This window comes from Oryctolagus cuniculus, chromosome 11, assembly GCF_051225735.1.
Source record: "Oryctolagus cuniculus isolate XC-2025 breed Fujian yellow rabbit chromosome 11, ASM5122573v1, whole genome shotgun sequence".
Taxonomy (NCBI): Eukaryota; Metazoa; Chordata; class Mammalia; order Lagomorpha; family Leporidae; genus Oryctolagus; species Oryctolagus cuniculus.
Window position 1 is genome coordinate 43,157,841 of NC_142877.1, and position 19,953 is coordinate 43,177,793.

A 19,953-nucleotide genomic window follows, 5' to 3' on the forward strand; every position below is an offset into this window, starting at 1 on the left:
GCAGGGGCCCAAGAACTTGGACCATCTTCTGATGCTTTTTCTCAAGTTCATTAGTGGGGAGCTGGATCAGAAGTGGAGCAGCCAGGACTCAAACCAGTGCCCACATGAGATGCCGGCATCATTGACGGCACCTTTACCCACTATGCCACAGTACCAGCTCCAGAAGCTAAGTTTTAATTTTTGAGCATCTCTTAAGAATCCTCTATTATATTTTATTTGAACTTGGTAAATGATCCCTATACTTTATAGGAAAAAATTAAAGGTAATAAACTCAAGATTCCAAAGGTTCAAAAGGGATACACAACGAAAATTCTCCCTCCTACCACAGAGGCGTCCAATGGTATGTTGAGTATCCTTAAAAAAAGTTTAATATCCATAGAAAGACCTATGCATATATTCTTATTTACCCACTTTTTTCACATCAGTGGTGGAATACCATCACTCAGTCCACACATTTCCATTTTCATTTAACAGCACGTCTTGGATATCGTCCTGCATTGGCACACAAAGGTCTTCACTCTCTGTTAAGGTTACATCACAATCTCTTGCAGAGTTGAAAGATAGTTAACCAATTTCCTACAGATGGATAGGTAGGCTTGTTCATTGTCATTTTCTTTATTTTTATTTTGCAATTACAAGTATTCTTATGGATAACCTTGTAAAGAGTTTTCTTGGGGCTGGCATTGAAACAGGGGGGTTTAGCTGGCATTGAAACAGGGCAGCCCACAGTGCCAGCATCCCATGTGATTGCTGGTTCACGTTCTGGCTACTCTACTTCCCATCCAACACCCTGCTAATGGCCTGGGAAAGCAGCAGAAGATGGCCCAAGTGCTTGGGCCCCTGCACCCACATGGTATACAAGGAAAAAGCTCCTGGCTCCTGACTTCAGATCAGCTCAGCTCTGGCCATTGTGGCCACTGGGGAGTGAAACAGCAGATGGAAGACCTTTCTCTGTCTCCCCTCTCTGTCTATAACTCTGCCTCTAAAATAAATAAATTTTAAAAAAAAAAAAGCATTTTCATGAGGGCTGGTGCTACGGTATAGCAAGTTAAGCCTCAGCCCGCAGTGCCAGCATCCCATGTGGGCACCAGTTCATGTCCCAGCTGCTCCACTTCTGATCCAGCTCTCTGCTGATGCACCTGGGAAAGCAGTGAGGATGGGCCAAGTACTTGGGCCTCTGCACCCACATGGGAGACCCAGAAGCAGCTCCTGGCTCCTGGGTTCAGTCTGGCCCAGCCCTAGTCGTTGCAGCCTTTTGGGGAGTGAACCAGAGGATGGAAGACCTCCGTCTCTCTGTCTCTACCTCTCTTTGTACCTCTGCCTTTCAAATAAATAAAATAATTTTTTTTTAAAAAAATCATGTTAGCTGTTAAGATAAAGGAGGTCACAGTATAACATCTTAAAAGTCTTGGTCTAGGGGTCATACTAGAAATGTAAATAATTAGCATACAATTTATTTACTAAAGTACATAATTGGAATCTCAAAGTCTTTTTTTATACAAATGCTGCTTCATATTACCTACAGAAACTAGTTTCTTATTTTAAGTGTATACACATATACAAATATAGATGTGGGTTTGAAGTATATTCAGTACCAAAAAATACAGTTGCTGTTTTATTTCTGTAATAATAGCTAAGATTCGCTTTGGCATTACTGCCTGCCAGAGGCCGTACACCTCATGTGTATGCCAGCTCACCTAACAGTCACAGTGGCTCTAAGCGGTGGATGGTATTATCTTATCTTTACATCACAATGAAGGAACCGAGACTCAGAAAGGCAAAGAAATGTGCCCCAGGTCACCAGAAGTTGTCAACGCTGCGACTCAACCTCTGATCTGTCTGACTGGAAAGTCTGTGAGTAGATCAAATTTATTATCCCAGGAAAATAATGGGCAGGGGCGTCCCAGGAGCATCTGAGTAGGCACTGGGACATCTGACCTTGGGTGGCTTAGGGAGGAAAGGCAATGCTACAACTAAACACCAGCAGAAGCGCAAGGCTGATCCGACCTAACTGCATGAACCTAAATACACAGCACTTTATACACCATCCACGTCCAGCACTGTTCAAATCTTGGAAGTTTTCAACTCCAAAGTCCTGACTATAGAAAGCACGCCCAGAGAAATCAGCTCCCAGATAAACACAGAAAATAATAATGTCATTTTAAGCCATTTCAGATACACACGACTCCTACCTGATTTCATTTCCAAGAGAGTGTTGTTGTCGATTTCATGGTTTGCTCTTCCCGGCTGGGGCACTCGCAGTGGAATGATCTGAGGGACACACACTGAACCAGCCGTCATCTCCTCTCCTTGCATGGAAAACATTAGGGAAAAAAAGACATCCCAACGTGCACTTAGGCCCAAATATAGACGCTGAAGAGCAACATAAATGCAGCAAAAGTGGTAAAATCTAAAGCGAACACCGCTAATATGCAACTGCAAATATTATTCAATTTTCAACTGAAGTAATCATGATATGTGAACTAAGTTTGTGCTGTTGAAGTCCTTTGTGAAATTTTAACTGTCTACATCAGGGGTGGAGAATGTCATTTGTTCTGGCCCTGTCAAGGTAACCACAGGCAGGACTCAAATTCAATAAACTTATAGCAGGCTAATTTTTAAGTTGATAATTTTGTATGGCCCACAAATGATGGATAAAAAAAAAAAAAAAAGATTCCCCCACCCCTGCAAACTAGTTCTGAGAAAGGAACAAGAATGGATAAAATGGGGGATAAAAGAGTCATTTTAAATGGGCAGATTAAATAAATAAGGCAGGGGCTGGTCCTGTGGCACAGTGGGTTGAGCTGCCACCTGCGACACCCGCATTCCATATCAGAATGCCAGTTGGAGTCCTGGCTGCTCTACTTCAGAGCCAACTCCCTGTTAACACTCCTGGGAAAACAGTGGAAGATGGCCCAAAGTGCCTGAGCTCCTGCCACCCGTGTAGGAAACACACATGGAGCTCCAGGTGCCTGGCTTCGGTCTGCCACAGCCGGAACCATTGTGGTCATTTGGAGGATGAATCAGCAGATGGATCTCTTTCTTTCTGTGTCTTTCCCGCCACCCCTCTCTCTGTCACTGTGCCTTTCAAATAAATAAAATAACCCTTTAAAAAATTAGGCAGAGCAAAGACCATCGCTAACATTCTGACCTCAGTTCCTTCTGGATCAATACCGTTCCCTGCCTTTGCTAACTGTGCCACCTCGGCCTGGGAAAAATTCATTACACACGCAGAACAAAAATAACTCTGTATGTAGCATGAAATGTTAATTTACAACCAACTCCTCTGGGAAAGCTCCAGGTCCTTGGCCCTACAAATGTCACCAGAAATTATTTCTAAAAGCTGTAAAGATATTTTAGGACAGCAGGATATTACTTCTCAGCAGAAAGGAAGCTGGTACAGATACAAAAAGTACCCAGCAGGGGCCTGTGATGTGGTACAGCGGGTTAAAGCCCTGGCCTGCAGTGCCGGCATCCCATTAAGGAGCCAGTTCAAGTCCTGGCTGCTCCACTTCCGATCTACTGGGAAAACAGTGGAAGATGGCCCAAATCCTTGGGCCCCTGCACCCACGTGGGAGACCTGGAAGAAGCTCCTGGCTCCTGGCTTTGCATTGGCTCAGCTCCAGCCATTGCAGTCGTTTGGGAAGTGAACCAGCTGTTGGAAGACTCCTCTGTCTCTGGTTCTACCTCTCTCTGTAACTCTGTCTTTCAAATAAAATAAATCTTTAAAAAAAATTTTTAAAAGAAGTACCCAAGAAACATGTTTCCCAATCAATTTACTGTACTTATAAATAACTGAATACCAGCATGAAATCCTTATTGGTCTTTTTTTTTTTTTTTTTTTTTTTTTTTTTTTTTTTTTTTTTGCTGGAGGGGGTGGGGGCTCAATTTTTTAATGTATGCGCTTGAAGGGAAAAAATTCCTCATTGTAACAGCAACCATTTGCATCTCTGTACTGCCTTTCCCAATTTCACTGATAATGGACACATAGGCTTTATTCCACTATAATCTAGATATCCATCCAATTCTTAGAGTCTACTTCTTGCACCTTCACTTTATTATTTACAATTGCTCTTGTGCTTTTTATTTAAAAAATCAATTTGCAGTTAGGCTATTTCCAGCATCTCTTGGGTTTTAGTTGCTGCAGTTCTACTAATGCTGTTCTTTTTGGCCTGAGTGTTGCCAGAGGCTGTAATTCCACCAAGTGGAAGAACTAAACCTAACATCTTCTTGTTGGACAGTTCCAGACTGACAGCCAAGAATATAAACGACAGCATAGCAGTCGCCCCTGGAGACCGGCGGGTGGACTCGGGGGGTGGGGGGACCTGCCCGTACTCACGTGTCCATTCAAGAGGAGGACCTGGCAGTTAAAATAAATTTTTTTAAATAGTTGAAAATAAAAATATTTAGGGAGGGAGTCGCACGTGGCAACCAGTAGCTGCCCTTGGGAGTCTGGGGAGGCCAATGGGGCCCTCGCCAAGAGGATCCGGAATCAGGCGGATCGGCTGGGTCCTAGCGGAGGGGTTGGTCACCAGCATCCCGCAGTGCCCACCCGACCGCTCCCTGCATCGGCCCCGGCCCCTTGCCGACCAGATCCGGAACGCGTCTGCTCCTCGCCCTCGCCCACCAAGGACAGGTCGGCTGGAATGAAGGATGCCCTCTTCCTTCTGCAGCCAACAAGACCGAGGTCAGAACTTCCAGAGCACCTCCGCCGCCCACAGCAGGGTCGCGCTGGTCGCTCACCGCCACTCGCCTCCTTCGCTCGGGCCCAGGTTACCACCGACGCTTCGAGCCGCGCCCCGCCCGCTGGGAACTAGGCAGATGATTGGCGGAAACGCGGCTCCCTAGCAACCAGCCCCGCCCATGCCGCTGGCGTGGAGACCCACATGCGCCTGGAGCGCCTTTCCCACGGCTTTGTCGGGGGCGTCCAAGAATATGCCTGCTCGGAGGTTGCAAAATATTGAAAAGGTGACGTCCCAGCGTAGAATGAAGGAACCAGGCTCTTTCTTCCCACAAGGGGGGGACATCCTGGACAGCGAATATAAGGAACTGTAGAGGGGTCGGTCCGAGTGCTGGAACAGGCGCGGCCTGGCCGCCCCAAGCCGACGGGCCAGGAAGGACCGGCCGCGACACGAGGAAGAAGGTCCCCTAGTCCCGGCTCTGCGTTGTCTACCGGCGGCTCCAGGGTTCCCCCGTTGGCTCTCTAGCGGCTCGGTGCACCTCTCCCCAGACGGAACGCGAACTGCGCCCTCATGGCTGAAGTGAAGGTGAAGGTGCAGCCGCCTGACGCGGATCCCGTCGAAATAGAAAACAGGTAAGCCGGGAACTGGGTTCCCGGCGCAGGACGCCTTGTAGGCAGCCAGCTATTTGGGCAGCTGGACCCCTTCTCTAGGCTCCCTGGACCCCGGCCAGAGCAGGTTGGGTGAGCATGCGGGAAAGTGATGGTGGGAGCCGGCGCCGTGGCTCAATAGGCTAATCCTCCACCTTGCGGCGCCGGCACACCGGGTTCTAGTCCCGGTCGGGGCACCGAATTCTGTCCCGGTTGCCCCTCTTCCAGGACAGCTCTCTGCTATGGCCAGGGAGTGCAGTGGAGGATGGCCCAGGTGCTTGGGCCCTGCACCCCATGGGAGACCAGGAAAAGCACCTGGATCCTGGCTCCTGCCATCGGATCAGCGCGGTGCGCCGGCTGCAGCGGCGGCCATTGGAGGGTGAACCAACGGCAAAGGAAGACCTTTCTCTCTCTGTCTCTCTCTCTCACTGTCCACTCTGCCTATCAAAAAAAAAAAAAAAAAAAAAAAAAAAGTGATGGTGGGTTCTGGACCCTCTCTCTCCAATCCGCTTTTTCCCTACGAGAAAAGTTCAAAACGGGGTTGACAGCTTGCAACTTGGAGTTAACTTTGGTCTGGGAAGTTATGAGTGTGTGTTCTGATCCAGGATCGCTCCTATTCCTGGGGACTCCTGAGACTGGACGTTTGCACTGAGTTGGGGTGCAGTTTGTGATTATAAATCCAGATTACGCCACACAGCTTCGTGTGAAATGTTAAAAAATATTTATTTGAAAGAGTTACATAGAGAGAGGGAAAGACAGAGAACTCTTCCATCTGCTAGTTCGCGCCCCAGATGGCCGCAATGGCCATGGCCGGGGCCAGGCCAGGACCTTCATCCAGGTCTCCCTTCTGGGTGGCAGGGGCCCAAGCACTTGAGCCATCCTCCATGCGTTTCCCAGGCCATTAGCAGGGGGCAGGATGGGAAATGGAGCAGCCGGGCATGAACCAGTGCCCATATGTACGTCACCCACAAAGCCGGCCCCCAGTGTAAAGTATTGAACTTAAGGTTTTAGGGCGCCTAAAGCCTCTTCCAATTTTGATTATTTTGCCAGTGCTCTGTTATTTCTGTTTTATCACATGATTTTAAGAAGACCCTGACTTTCTCAAACTGCACAGGTAACGCATTTATTGATCCTAAGACAGGATTTGGACTTCTGTTGTTTGATAGGGATAATTCTAAAAACAGGCCTGGGGCCTGAGTTGTGGCACAGCAGGCAGAGTCACCCCCTGCAGCGCCGGCATCCCAAATGGGTTCTGGTTTGAGTCCCAGCTGCTCTACTTCTGATCCAGCTCCGTGCTAATGCGCCAGGGAAACGCAGTGGAAGATGGCCCAAGCGCTTGGGCCCCTGCTACCCTGAAGAAGTTCCTGGCTCCTGGCTCCTGGCTTCAGCCTGACCCATTGCTGGCTGGTGCAGTAAGAGGAGTGAACCAGCAGATAGAAGCTCAATCTCTCTCTCTCTCTCTACTCCGCATTTCAAGTTTAAAAAAAAAAAAATTGGGCTTCCTATTAGCAATATTTGATTTGCCTTCTAACAGAGCTGTAGCTTAACTTTGTTTACTTATTTCATCTGAGAAAATTGATGTCTTAGCTAGAATATTTTTTCTGTGTTTTTATTAAACTTTTGCTCTAATTAAAAGTTCATATTAGCCGGCACTGCGGCTCACTAGGCTAATCCTCTGCCTTGAGGCACCAGCACACCGGGTTCTACCGGGATTCTGTCCCGGTTGCCTCTCTTCCAGGCCAGCTCTCTGCTGTGGCCAGGGAGTGCAGTGGAGGATGGCCCAAGTACTTGGCCCAAGTGCTGCACCCTATGGGAGACCAGGAGAAGCACCTGGCTCCTGCCATCGGATCAGCGCGGTGCACCGGCCATTGGAGGGTGAACCAACGGCAAAGGAAGACCTTTCTCTCTGTCTCTCTCACTGTCCACTCTGCCTGTCAAAAAAAAAAAAAAAAAAAAAAAAAAAGTTCATATTGGTGAGGGATACTTCCCTTAAAATAACAATAATTTTAAAATCATGTGAATACATATATATAGATAGTGTCTTCCTCAATTTTTGTCATGCTTTGGTTCAAAACTAAATAGAAGCCTGGATTATCTGCCAAATGTGGGGGAGGAGGGACACAAACTGCTTTGCTCGTATTCCCCACAAACCCCACCCCCACCACTGCCTTTTGGAAGGTAAATGAGAATGGAATCGTTCTCCCTTTGTTTCTAGGATTATAGAATTATGCCAGCAGTTCCCTCATGGCATCACAGACCAGGTGATTCAGAATGAAATGCCTCACATAGAAGCGCAGCAGCGGGCTGTGGCCATCAACAGACTCCTGTCCATGGTAAGGGGAATCCAGCTAGTTCCTGTGATTCCTTATTTCTAGGTTTATTGCCCCTTGTCCGAAATACCTGGGACCAGGGAAGTTTCAGATCTTGGAGTTTTGGGGATTTTAGAATATTTCCATAGACTTTACTGATTGAGCATACCTAATCTGCAAATCCAAAATGCTCCAATATCTGGAACTTGTGAGCATCCTGTGGACACTCAGAAAGTTTCAGGATTTGCAGCATTTCGGATTTTGAACCAGGGATACTCAACCAGTGTGGCAGTGGTCAGTGCTGCCCAGTGTGTAGTTGTGGTGGTTACCCTTATGTATCAGCCTGACTAGGAGATGAGGTTCACAGGTACCTGGCCAGCCATTGTTTCTGAAGATGTCTGGAAAGATATTCTGGAAAAGGTTAGCATTTACATTGGTGAGCTGAGTGAAGCAGATGGCCCTACCCAGCGTGGTGGGCGTCATCCCATCCGTCGACCGCCTGAATAGATCACGAAGGTGGAGGAAGGTGGAGGTTACCGTCCGCCGGTTTGGTCTGGATGCCCGTCCCCCCTACCTTTGATCTATGCCTTCAGCTTTCCCAGCCTGGTATTGCAGAGGGCACATCATGGCACTTCTCAGCCTTCGTACTCTATATATAGAGATTCAAAGACACTTAAACCTTTCCTTAAACCATTCCCTTCAACCTTGAAGCCCAGGGGTTGGCAATTTTTTTTTTAATAAAATGCTAGATAGTATATTTTGGGCTTTGTGGGCCTTATGGTTTTTGCCACAATTACTCAACTCTGTCATTTTAGGAAGAAGCAGCCATGAGTGATGACATATAAATGGATGTGGCTGTGTTCCAATAAAAATGTCATTAATAAAAGCAAATGGTGGGCCAGATTGCCAGTCCAAGGGAACACAAGGGTTGAGGTTTTCTAGTCATTTCGCTGTGATACGGAAGGAGAGAGGAAGGGATTCTGGGAGGTTGTAGCAGTGGCAAATACTCCTTTTCGTCCTCTGGTTTCCCTCCCAGGCTTTTCCTTTCCGACTGAAGATTGTCCTCAGTGCCTCCCTCTCTCACCAACACTGCAGCCATCTACCCACTGCCGTAGGCTTCAGGTGTGGGAGAGCTATCAGACGATCACAAGCAAGGGAGTGGCTGTTAATAAGTGACAAAACAGTGCTGCTTTGGGCTCTGCCGCCGTGCTCAGATTTGATCCCCCATTTGCATTCCCACTGCGCCCTCTGTACTCAGGCTCTTGGCATTTGCCTGAACAGTTGCACTGGCATCCTCCCTGGCAGCCCCAACCGTGTCTGCCCCAGAGCAGCCAGCCTGATCTACCATAACTGCAGCTCTGACCAACTCACTCTCCCACCTAAAATCCACGTGCACTAGAGAATGAAGTCCGGGCTGCTGGGTTTCCACACTGAGCCCCTGCTTATCTCCTGCACCACTCTGCCTCACAGCTCCGACTTCAGAAGGGACAGGTTGTTTCTCATTTCCTGCCACATCATGTTGTTGGAAGCCTCAGGACCTTGGCTCCTGCTGTCCTCCATGCTTGGAATGCCCTTCCTTCTCCTCTTCACAGACTGCCTAGCTCCCTGCTGTCCTATAGGACCAAGCTCTCCCACTGTCTCCAGGAAGCCATTGGTGAACCCCCATATTGTGCCACAGACTCTTCCCTGAGTGCCTAACCACCCTTAATTTACCTTTGTCTTGATGCGAATCAGATGCTATTGAAGTTAGTTGTATATTTCTCTTTTAAAATTCGTGTTTCTCCCTGCAGACAAGCTATCCTAACACGGGGCACGGTACAGGTGTTCAGCAAATGTTTATAGGCTGAGTAAATGACTGGAAGGAGCCTCTGAATTGAGCTGTGTGGTCCTGCTTTGCCACTTGGTGGGAATAGGGGAGGGAGAGGGCCGTCGTTCCTCATCCATTTCTAGGTCACACGTCTGCCCAGTTTTAACACATGGAAACGGGTTCCCTCTCAGCCAAGGTTTCCCAACTGCAAGAAACCCAATGGGACCACCTTCGAGGTTCTCCCAAGTTCACATTCAAGGGATTTCAGAAGCATGGTAGAAAACACTGTATTTGACTTTTGATGTATTATATAAAAACAAGACTACTATAGGCCTTATTCATTGGTTGACCTTTCTACCTCATTTTCAGGTAACTCTGTAAGTTACTCATATCAATAAGTATCACCACTAACTATATGAGTTTTATTTACTTGGACCATGGGATATTTATTCATATTTAGCCTTTTTTATTTCTATTATATATATAATAGTTGGATAGTTGAATTTGACTGTGGGTATTTACAATTCTAAAACTGCTTTTTAAGAATTCTGTATATATTGGTCATATAACCAAGCTGGGATGTAGCATATAGGAAGCTTTTATATTGGATATTTTAATTTGAAATGAAAAGGCTATTTTGAAAAATACGTTGTATGTGATATGTTGGTAAAAACTTGTCCCATGTGAGAACTGACCAGTAACCGTGCGAGGAAGGATATTTTAGTCTGTATAATACAAGATGTTAAAAGTCACTGGATTTGATTATCTCTAATATAATTAACTCCTATTTTCTATTAAAAAAACACTTTAGGGTCAATTGGATCTCTTAAGGAGTAATACAGGCCTTTTATATAGAATAAAGGACTCTCAGAATGCTGGGTAAGCACCTACTTTTAATTCTTAGAAAGTGTTAATTATTACAAAAGTAGTAAATGTGTTGGGAAAAAGCTGATGCAGAATTGCGTAGTGCAGACCTGTCCTGTACATCATCCCCACTCCTGTCATGAACTCCACTTCCCAGATTAACTGCTCCTAGTAGTTGGTGAATACGCTTTCTTCTAGTTATATATAAATACACATAAATGGTTATATATTTATATACTTTGTATTTATATATAATCTTTTTTTTTTTTTTTTAACAAAAATGGGACCATGCTATCCATGCTGTTTTATAACTTGTTTTTTTCACTTACTATATCTTGGACATCTTTTCATGTTGGTACATACAGCTCTGTCTCATTCTTTTTAAGGTAAGCCTTTCTTTTGGTGAATAAGTCAGTGTGATGACTGTGTCTGCTCATTCATTTACGTAGTGATGTAGATTGTTAGATTATCCTGTACCCCCTTGCCTTCCTCATTCTGTTTTATTTCCCTACAGTAAGATGAAGGGATCAGACAACCAAGAAAAACTAGTATATCAAATCATAGAGGATGCAGGAAATAAAGGTAAGCATGTGAGGACGAAGCAGCAAAAAACATTGTCTTGGAGGTTAGATACAAGGACTGAGATCCTGACTTTTCAGGGATTGGACTAGGGAGCAGATTAGTATGCTGCCCTTGGTTTTAAGAGGGAGAATAGGAAAATGACACACACATATAGCATACATGTCATACTCTGGAGGACACCCAAGACTGATGCTGTTGTTGCCTCCAGGGAGGCAGGAACTGGATAGCAATGGCCAGGGATGGAAAGACTTCTGAATTTTGAGCCACATAAATGAATTATCTGTTTAAAATAAATAAGTTAAAACTTAAGTGTTTTTAAAATCTTTGCTTTGTAATACATCCCCTTGAACAAGTTACTTAAACTCTGTGAGTCTTAGCTTCTTCATCAGTTCTGTAAATCGTGGATAGTAACACCTCTGGTTTTTGCAAGGACAAGATGGATGATTGGTATGGCACCCCCTGCTGTTGCGGTGTGTACTTCAGCAGCTCTCCTTCCCTCTCTCATAGAAGAACTGTATCAAGATTATAGTTACTGTCATTTTTTTAAGGGAAAAGGTTTATTGACGGGTGGGGGAAACCCGACAGGCTGCCTCCCTGTGTACAGAGAGAACAACCTATACTTATTATTATTTAGAGTATGTTGAGTATTGATGTTAGCTTGCAAATTTGGTGTGATCTAAAACGTATTAATTTGTGTATGTATTAGATTAACATTTTTAAAGTAATCTTAGGAGAAAGCATTCTCTATTAAAAAAAACCATCCTATCTCATTATGCATCTACATTAGAAAGAAAATAAAGCAAAGTATATTTGTATACATTCCCTTTCCACATGTAACTTCTCACACAGGGCTTTAGCAACTGTAAGAACCACAGACTTCCATTTTCCATTGCACAGCTGCAGTGTTGTATAAAGAATGGACGTATGCGCACACGAGTATGGAACACAAGGGTGGTGTTGTTCCCAGCCGAGCAAAGTGTTGACCCTGACCCAGATTTTACATTGCTTTTCACGTTTACTATCTAAAGAGAAAATATACGAAAATGAGGGAATGGAGAAGACCATTATAAATTAATTCAAAAGCATTCATGATTTTTTTCATTGCAGTTATTTCCTTTCTATACAGCTTTTAAAGGGTGCCACACGGAGATTCCAAGAAATTTTCAGTTAAAATGTAAAGCATATGACTTACTGTTTTGCCTACTTCCTTTACTTTATGCACAGGTCTTAACTCTATTTCAATTGGCCTTTTTTTTTTTTTTTTTTTGTAACATATTTACCTAAAGCTTCTTGTTCAAAGATTTACTATCAGCTTTACGTTGCTAGTTTGGGGATGAGATAGAATCCATAGGAATAGAAACAAAAATCCATGAACTCCATAATTCAACTTATTTTACTTTATTTTCTTATAGGAATATGGAGCAGAGATATCCGATATAAAAGTAACCTGCCATTAACAGAAATCAATAAAATACTTAAAAATTTGGAAAGTAAAAAGCTAATCAAAGCTGTTAAATCTGTAGCAGTGAGTAATTTTCTCTTTTTTCCCCACAAATGTTTATTTCATATGTTGTTCCCTATCTAGTTTTGATTCTTTAAGCCATGTCATGATTTAAGACAACTGGTGAAAAAAGACTTTTTAAACGTTTAGCTCACATTGGATTGGTTTGAAGATGTTGCTTAGATTTGTGCCAATATAGTTAACTTCTGTTGTCTTATGCATTCAAAAATCTAAAGCTACTTCATTTTCTTTGGTGAACAATTTTTGGAGTCAAACAATTCTCCAGATACAGTGGTGTGTAAGAAAATTCACTTGATCCTAGCATGTTAGCTTTCTCACTGAACACTTACCTACTGAGTGTTTGCTAAGTGCCAGGCCCTGTTGTGGGTGCTTGGTTATGAATTAACAGACCACAGAATGACCTGTGCCCTGGCACAGCATCCTGTCCAGTGCTAACCAGTGTTCCTGCCCACCCTTCAGATTGGAATATTGCTCAGTAATCAAGAGAAATGAGCTCTCATGGAAAGACATGAATAAATCTTATACATATTGCTAAGTGAAAGAAGGCAATCTGAACAGACTGCACACTGTATTCCAACTGTATTATGCTCTAAAGAAGGCAAGACTGTGAACACAGTGGAAAAAGAAAATCAGGCGTTGGGGACGGACTGGTGAGGAAAGTTGAAGAGGTAGAGCACAGGAGAGCTTTGTCAATCCAAAGCCAGGAGCCAGGAGCTTCTTCTGGGTCTCCCATGTGGGTGCAGGGGCCCAAGCACGTGGGCCATCTTCCACTGCTTTCCCAGGCTATAGGCAGAGAGCTGGATCAGAAGAGAAGCAGCTGGGACACCTAACAGTGCCCATATGGGATGCAGGTGCCGCAGGTGTAGCAAAGAAATTAAATTTTACAAATGTGGGAAAAACCCACATACTGAAGAGAGTAGAGGAGTGAGGTGCTGACATAAGTGACTTGGGAGTGAGTAGTGTCCATAAGACTAAAGGTGAAAGGAAATGTACATGGGCACAGCACTTGGGGTCATCACGTCGTTTTCCTTGAGGTTCCTACTTAGAAATTCTGATGCCACTCTACACAGTAGACTAGGAGGGAACATTTATATAAATGGATGAGGGTTGCTGGTTGCAATGCAATTCTGACATGAAGTACTGAACTCAAATTTCACAGATCAAAGGTACAATCCTGTGCTCACTTTAGACACCAGTTACAACTTCAAGAGTCTCCAGAACACCCAGGCTTTGACCAACTAGTGACAAATTTAGGGGATCCTACATCTCCTTCAGGTTCAGTCATTTGCCAGAAGGACTCAGAAAATCCAGGAAAGCACTAAAGTTAGCATTACAGTTTTGTTTAGATGATACAAAGAACCTGCCAGTTGAAGCACAAGAGCTGAAAGGGTTTCAGACATGAAGATTTCATAGCCTCGAGAAGCAGCACTTTCCTGGCACACGGCTGCATGATTACCAACCGTGGAAGTACACCCACGCTTTAGTGTCCAAAGTTTTTATTGGCAAGCATTACATAGGCTTGATTGATTGAATCCTTGGCCATGTGACTGAGGTCAATCGCTAGTCCCCTCTCCATCTCAAGAAGTTAGGCTGATGTCATGTGGCCCAAAGCCCAAATGGTTGTTCCAGAATGGAGAGCTTCTGTCCTGACACATGAGTCACTTTGTGAGTATCTACCCAGGGGTGGTCTGTGGACCCAGGAACCAGGGACAAAGGCTGTCAGGTTCTTTATTAAACAGTGGTGGGATTCGGGTTTCTGGGAAACCGATAAACAGATAAACAAGCGGAGGAGGCTGCAGTGATCCAAGTGGAAATAGATGAGAGTTGGAGACATCAGTATGAACTCATGTTCAGTCTAATATAAGTGTAGGTGTTACACAGATACTCATCCTAATTATTACTTTTATGAATTATGGTTAGTGTTCACACATACATCTCATCTGTCACCTGAGAAGGCCTAAAAGCAACAGTACCTGGAGCAATTAACATACCTGGCACCTGTACATTGGTTGTTAATACCGTTCTCCACTAAAAGAAATGGACAATAGTTTCCTCAAAGCATACATTTTCTTCAGTCTTTGTGAAAATCCATATGTAGGGATTTCAGAAAAAAAAATTGTACAAAAATCAACTTCCAATGTCATTTTCCGTTTTCATTTTTCAAGTTCCTTCGTACATAAGATGATGCTGACATCTAAAGACAGCAGGAAATAAGAAAGTGCCAGAACACACACACAACAACAAGAGTGTCATACAATGGAAGAGCTCCAATGCTCTAAGCTGGTACAATTGAGATTATAAAATAGTACTGGATTATAACTAAACATATAAAATAAATATTCATGTGTCCATACTCATATAGATGAGAAATTGTCACAACCAGAAGGAGACCAAGGAAAACTGATGACTAAATGTAATACAGTGTCCTGGATGGGATCATGGAGAGAAAAGGACATTAGGGGAAACTAGTAAAATCTGAATAAAATGTGGCCTCTAGCTGATAATGATATGTCAGTATTGACTCAGTGTGGACGGTATTCCATACTAATATGAGACATTAATAATATGGGTGTGGGAGCATACAGAGACTACTGTCTGTGTGACGATTCTGTACGTAAAAAGCTGTTCTAAAACAGTTTATTATTTTTTCAGTTTGTTTTTTGGATGCTGTTATCTTATTAACAGTTGAATGTTTTTCTTTTCCTAGGCTTCAAAAAAGAAGGTGTACATGCTCTATAACCTGCAACCAGACCGGTCCGTGACTGGGGGAGCCTGGTACAGTGACCAGGATTTTGAATCTGAATTTGTAGAGGTGCTTAACCAACAGTGTTTTAAGTTTCTACAAAGCAAGGTGAGGCATAATTGAGGAAATATCACAGATTTTTTTTAAAGATTTTTCAAAAAGAATGATCTTTCATATCATATTTTTAGAAGATTGAAAATACTGAAATTGGTAGTTTTAACAATTTGTTCTGCTCTTGTATAAATTGTATTCAGGAAACATTCACCCTTATTCTTGCTTGGATCTCTTATGTTTCAACCCTGACAGGCAGAAACTGCACGAGAAAGCAAACAGAATCCGATGATACAAAGGAATAGTTCATTTGCTTCTTCGCATGAAGTGTGGAAATACATCTGCGAACTGGGAATCAGTAAGGTCAGAACTCAATTTCTCAACGTTTCATGTAATTTTCATCTTATTTTTAAAAATGTATTCATCACCATAAGGATGCACTTTACAGTGTATTCCAAACATGGTGGGCCCAGGCCCCCTTTTCAGTGACGGCTATGACCCTTCTGCGGAGCCCACGTTGGGGAAGCATTGTCTTGTGCCTCAGGCACAGCTGGGCATTGCCTTCAGGCAGTCTCAGCTGTTCTGGAGCTTGGGGCCGAGAGCAGGCCTAATGGTACATTTCACCACTCAGATCCAAAGTCAAGTTCGTGATTTTCTCAGCGACATTTCAGTGCATTTGCAAAATATCAGACACGATCATTTATGGGTATTTTCATACTTAGGAGATGTTAGTGGTGTCACCCACATATTAAAGGATTATCCATAAGGACCCTGATGATTTCCACAGTTTGCAAATGAGTCAGAGTGGCATTTGGACAAACCATTATCATTTCCCAGGTCACAGATGAGGAACTCGGACTATCTGATATCTGAAGTGCTTTTTGCTCAAGCATTATGTAAACCTCTATCAAGTTTTTGCCCAAGGAATGTTACTTTTTGAACTTCTAGATTTTAGTTAGGGTGAAGACATCACAAAGTGTCAGACCCTGCAACAGGTTAGACTTCTGTCTGGCATTTTAGAGGTTTGTGCCAACTTGAACCATCATTCACTCGCCCTGTTTGCTTTCAGTTCTTCTCCAGCATAGTGCTTCCCTGTGTCGCCAAGAAATCCTGGCCCTTTACAGTTTATAACACCCTCCAAAAGGATATCCCCTTGTCCTTTTTGTCTCCTTTCTAACATACCCCTTTTGTAGGTAGAATTGTCCATGGAGGACATTGAAACCATCTTGAATACCCTTATTTATGATGGGAAAGTGGAGATGACGATCATCGCGGCAAAAGAAGGCACAGTTGGCAGTGTGGACGGACACATGAAGCTGTACCGGGCAGTCAGTCCAATCATCCCACCCACAGGTTTGGTCCGGGCACCTTGTGGCCTCTGCCCGGTGAGTTCAAGTGGCTTCTCTTTACCTTGACTGCCACCAGGTACAAGTGACACCAAGGAAGAGAGCAGACCACCCAGTTTTCTCAGAGTCTTAGGGGTGAATAAGAGCTGCCAAACCTCCCTATAACTTTGATGAACAGACCTGTAATGAACAGAGTGCTATGCATTCTCTCTTGCAATAACCAGGTCAAAGATGTTCATGGTTGCTACCCTTGGCCTTGATTTTTTTTAATGAGGGCTAATCATTTAATGTAAGTAGAAAAGAAAATGAGATCTGAAAGCCTGCTGCAGGCCAGCCATGTTGTTAATGATTGTCACGTGTCTTATTTAACCCTCCTCCTGTCTGTAGCACTAGTGGTGGTCTGTCCCCTTAAGAGTGTTTAGGCTTAGGAAACCTGAAGAGCATACAGCTTGGAAGTAACAAGCAGTTCAGCCTCAGAGATTCATTTCCAGGTCATGTAGGTGTGTCAGTTGCCTGCTGTACCAACCCAGGACACCACAGAGCAGGAATCCCTGGCCCACTCCTCACAGCACTTAGATTGTTGGGCTGCCAGTCATGTTTCGTTATACTGGCTCTTATCTGTATGCCCAAGCTCTCCATGCCCTAATTTCAAAATTCCTAGAAAAAGAAACAACGCATTGGGAAATCTGTTAAGCACCCTTCACAAACAGGAGGCAGGCTAGCGGGAAGCATCCAGTTAGTTGGAGTTAAGTTGTTCGTGTGCGTAACTCCCCGCCTTTTTGCCCTGTGCACAGGTAAGCACAGTCATCTCGGTGCTGCAGTGAAAGACCTCTCATTGGCCGACTTTGGGATCACAGAGCGTTCTTACACACAGTCCCAATCCCTTTCAGATTGTTTTCAACACTGCTTTAAATACATAGTCGGGTCATGAATATTTTAAAACTTCAGTGTGAATAAAAGCTGTTTTTTCTTTTTTAAAGGTTTTTGATGACTGCCATGAAGGTGGTGAGATTTCACCATCTAATTGTATTTACATGACAGAGTGGCTCGAATTTTAATGGAGAGCTATGAACTTGACTGACATTTTGCAAGTGAAGTTACTTTGGGAGCAGATCATTGAATTCATGAAGAAACATGAAATTTCCTTGAAAGCAAACTTCACAGTAACGGATACAGACCTGCTGCTATGGAAATATATTTTTTATTTATGAAGACTGAATTTATATTGGTAGAGTGGCCAACAGAATATGAAAGAGTTTGTAGTGAGATCCATTCTTCAGTAAATAAAATACTTTGAAGCTCTGGAGAAATATATCTTTTGAAGTTTTTAAGACTTTTTTGTGACAGTTCAAGGAAAGAAGTCAACAAATCCATACTGACCAAGCACTCTGGTAATACTAGAGCATACAGATGTTCATTTTGAAGTTATTTATTAAAGCCGTCTTTGGAAATTTTGTGATTTGGTTCACTACCAATGTTTCTGCTTTCTATTTCCTAGTGGTTTCATGTAAGTGGTGAAGGTAGGAATAGCGGGGATATATTCAACTGAGAGCACAGTACGGGAGTGAAGCATCCCTTTCTTCACACTATTGCCATTCTTTCCGAGGAGTATGACGTCATACTTACCCCAGTGGAGACTTGCCAGGGGTGTGTTTTCAGTGCATAAATGCTGATTACCATTACCAGCCTAAGGAGAATATTCTCATAGTCCCTTCTCTGTTAAAGCCTTCAGAGTTTCCGGGGCTGGTGCTGTGACACAGTGGGTTAAATCCCTGGCCTGTAGTGCCAGCATCCCATTTGGGTACCAGTTCAAGTCCTGGTTGCTCCACTTCTGATCCAGCTCCCTGCTAATGTGCCTGGGAAAGCAGCAAAGAATGGCCCATGTCTTTGGGCCCCTGCAACTATGTGGGAGACCCAGAAGAAGCTCGTGGCCCTGGCTTTGGATGGACTCAGCTCAGCTGTTGGGGCCATTGGAGAATGTGAATCAGTGGGTGGAAGACCTGTCTCTGCTTCTACATCTTTGTAACTCTGCTGCCTTTCAAATAAATCTTTGTTTAAAAAAAAAAAAAGTCTTCAGAGTTTCATCCTATGGCTCCATTATTATTTGCTAAAATTTTCCCTAGATTCTTATTTAATGTCTGCAATAGACAAAATCAGATGTTGAAATCTAATCCCCAGTGTGATGGCACGTGGAGGTGGGGCTTTTGAGTACAGTGATAGACACTGAGGATGGAGTCTCTTGAATAGATTAATTTTATCCCGTAAGAGCCAGAGAGCCCCGTCATCCCTTCTGCCACATGAAGATACACTGAGAAGACCGCTGTCTGAACCAGATGCTGAATCTACAGTGCCTTGATCCTGGACCTCTAGCATCCAGAATTGAGAAACAAATATGTGTTGTTGAGAAACTGCCCAGTCTGTGATGCTCTGTTACAGCAGACAGAAGAGACAGCAATGTCTAATCATGTAGCTAAATTTAAAACTAGACCCTTCCTTCCATTCACATTTCAATTTGATGATGGGGGCAGGGTACAGTTTGTTTTCTCATCCTGTTTTAGTTTTTTGTTTCCTTATTCTGTTTGAAAAATCACCGTGTGATGTGTCTTTTTAAGATTTTTATTTATTTGAGAGACAGTTACAAAGAAAGGGAGAGACAGGTCCTCTATCTGCTGGTTCACTCCCCAAATGGCTACAACAGCTGGAGCTGGGTCAATCTGAAACCAGGAGCCAGGAGCTTCTTCCAGATCTCCCAGGCAGGTACAGGGGTCCAAGGACTTGGGCCATCTTCCACTGCTTTCCTGGGCCATAAGCAGAGAGCTGGAGCTGAAGAGGAACAGCTGGAACAGACTGGAGTCCATATGGGATACCAGCACCACAGGCAGAGGCTTAGCCGACGGCCACAGTGCTGGCGCCGGTGTGATGTGTCTGAGCAGAAAGTCATAGGGGCTGGCATGTGGTGCAGCGAATTAAGCCCCAGCTTGCAACATCCCATATGAGCACCGGTTCAAGTGCCGATCTGCTTCTGCTTTCTGTTAATGTGCCTGGGAAAGCAGCAGGTGATAACTCAAATGCTTGGGACCCTGCCACCCATTTGGCCTGGCTCAGCCCTAGCTGTTGCAGCCATTTGGGGAGTAAACCAATAGATGAAAGATATGCCCCCACCCAATCACTCTGCCTTTCAAATAAATAAAATAAATCTTTAAAAAGCCATTATAATTGTACACAGTTCTAACCGTGAAAAACATGGAACCACCAAAAAAAATTCAAGCCCAGCTGCTACTGAGGACTGTGTTCCAAAACCAGTTGGAGACACTCTAAGTGGCCACATCAGAAGAATTACTGAGATAAATGGGATCAGTAAACTTCAGCTCAGTAACCAATGTCTATCAGATAAATCCTG

The 19,953-nt window shown here is 44.0% G+C and overlaps 2 protein-coding genes across 10 annotated transcripts in view; one reads left to right on the top strand and one right to left on the bottom strand.

Moving 5' to 3' along the window:
* The window catches only part of DZANK1 (double zinc ribbon and ankyrin repeat domains 1), a 64,316-nt gene extending 59,462 nt beyond the window's left edge, over positions 1–4,854 (bottom strand). For 5 of the 6 annotated variants that reach the window (XR_016216682.1, XR_516674.5, XR_516673.5 and 2 more), the window contains exons 1-2: positions 4,628–4,828; positions 2,193–2,309 (exon numbers count right to left, since the gene is read on the bottom strand). Coding sequence is in view for 3 of the 6 variants with exons in the window: in XM_089308217.1 (XP_089164343.1) it covers positions 2,193–2,301 (109 nt within the window). In the remaining 3 variants the exon portion in view is untranslated. Of the gene's footprint in view, positions 1–2,192; positions 2,310–4,627 lie in introns of all 6 variants that reach the window. The other variant, XM_008256348.5, reaches the window with a different exon arrangement.
* A 240-nt stretch (positions 4,855–5,094) lies between these two features.
* Positions 5,095–18,622, top strand: POLR3F (RNA polymerase III subunit F). Of its 4 annotated transcripts, none has more exons than XR_016216683.1 (10): positions 5,119–5,314; positions 7,545–7,662; positions 10,257–10,324; positions 10,675–10,695; positions 10,824–10,891; positions 12,304–12,416; positions 15,121–15,264; positions 15,463–15,570; positions 16,405–16,592; positions 17,534–18,622. XR_016216683.1 is itself a non-coding variant. In XM_008256346.5 (10 exons), the coding sequence occupies exons 1-10, from the start codon at positions 5,253–5,255 to the stop codon at positions 17,609–17,611; spliced, it is 972 nt and encodes a 323-aa protein (XP_008254568.1). In that variant the 5' UTR covers positions 5,119–5,252; the 3' UTR covers positions 17,612–18,622. The 4 variants fall into 4 exon arrangements, 2 of the variants coding, with proteins under 2 accessions (XP_002710999.1, XP_008254568.1); XM_008256346.5 differs by having other exon boundaries at positions 16,401–16,592; XM_002710953.6 differs by lacking the exon at positions 10,675–10,695 and having other exon boundaries at positions 5,095–5,314; positions 16,401–16,592.
* Positions 18,623–19,953: the final 1,331 nt, after the last annotated feature.

What these genes read in the sequence shown, in the direction of transcription:
- POLR3F (XM_008256346.5), top strand. Translation starts at nt 5,253, where the DNA reads ATGGCTGAAGTGAAGGTGAAGGTGCAGCCGCCTGACGCGGATCCCGTC. An exon ending in AAGGACTCTCAGAATGCTGG is followed by an intron (nt 10,325 to 10,674) that starts GTAAGCACCTAC and finishes TGGTACATACAG; the next exon opens with CTCTGTCTCATTCTTTTTAA. An exon ending in AAGCTGTTAAATCTGTAGCA is followed by an intron (nt 12,417 to 15,120) that starts GTGAGTAATTTT and finishes TTCTTTTCCTAG; the next exon opens with GCTTCAAAAAAGAAGGTGTA.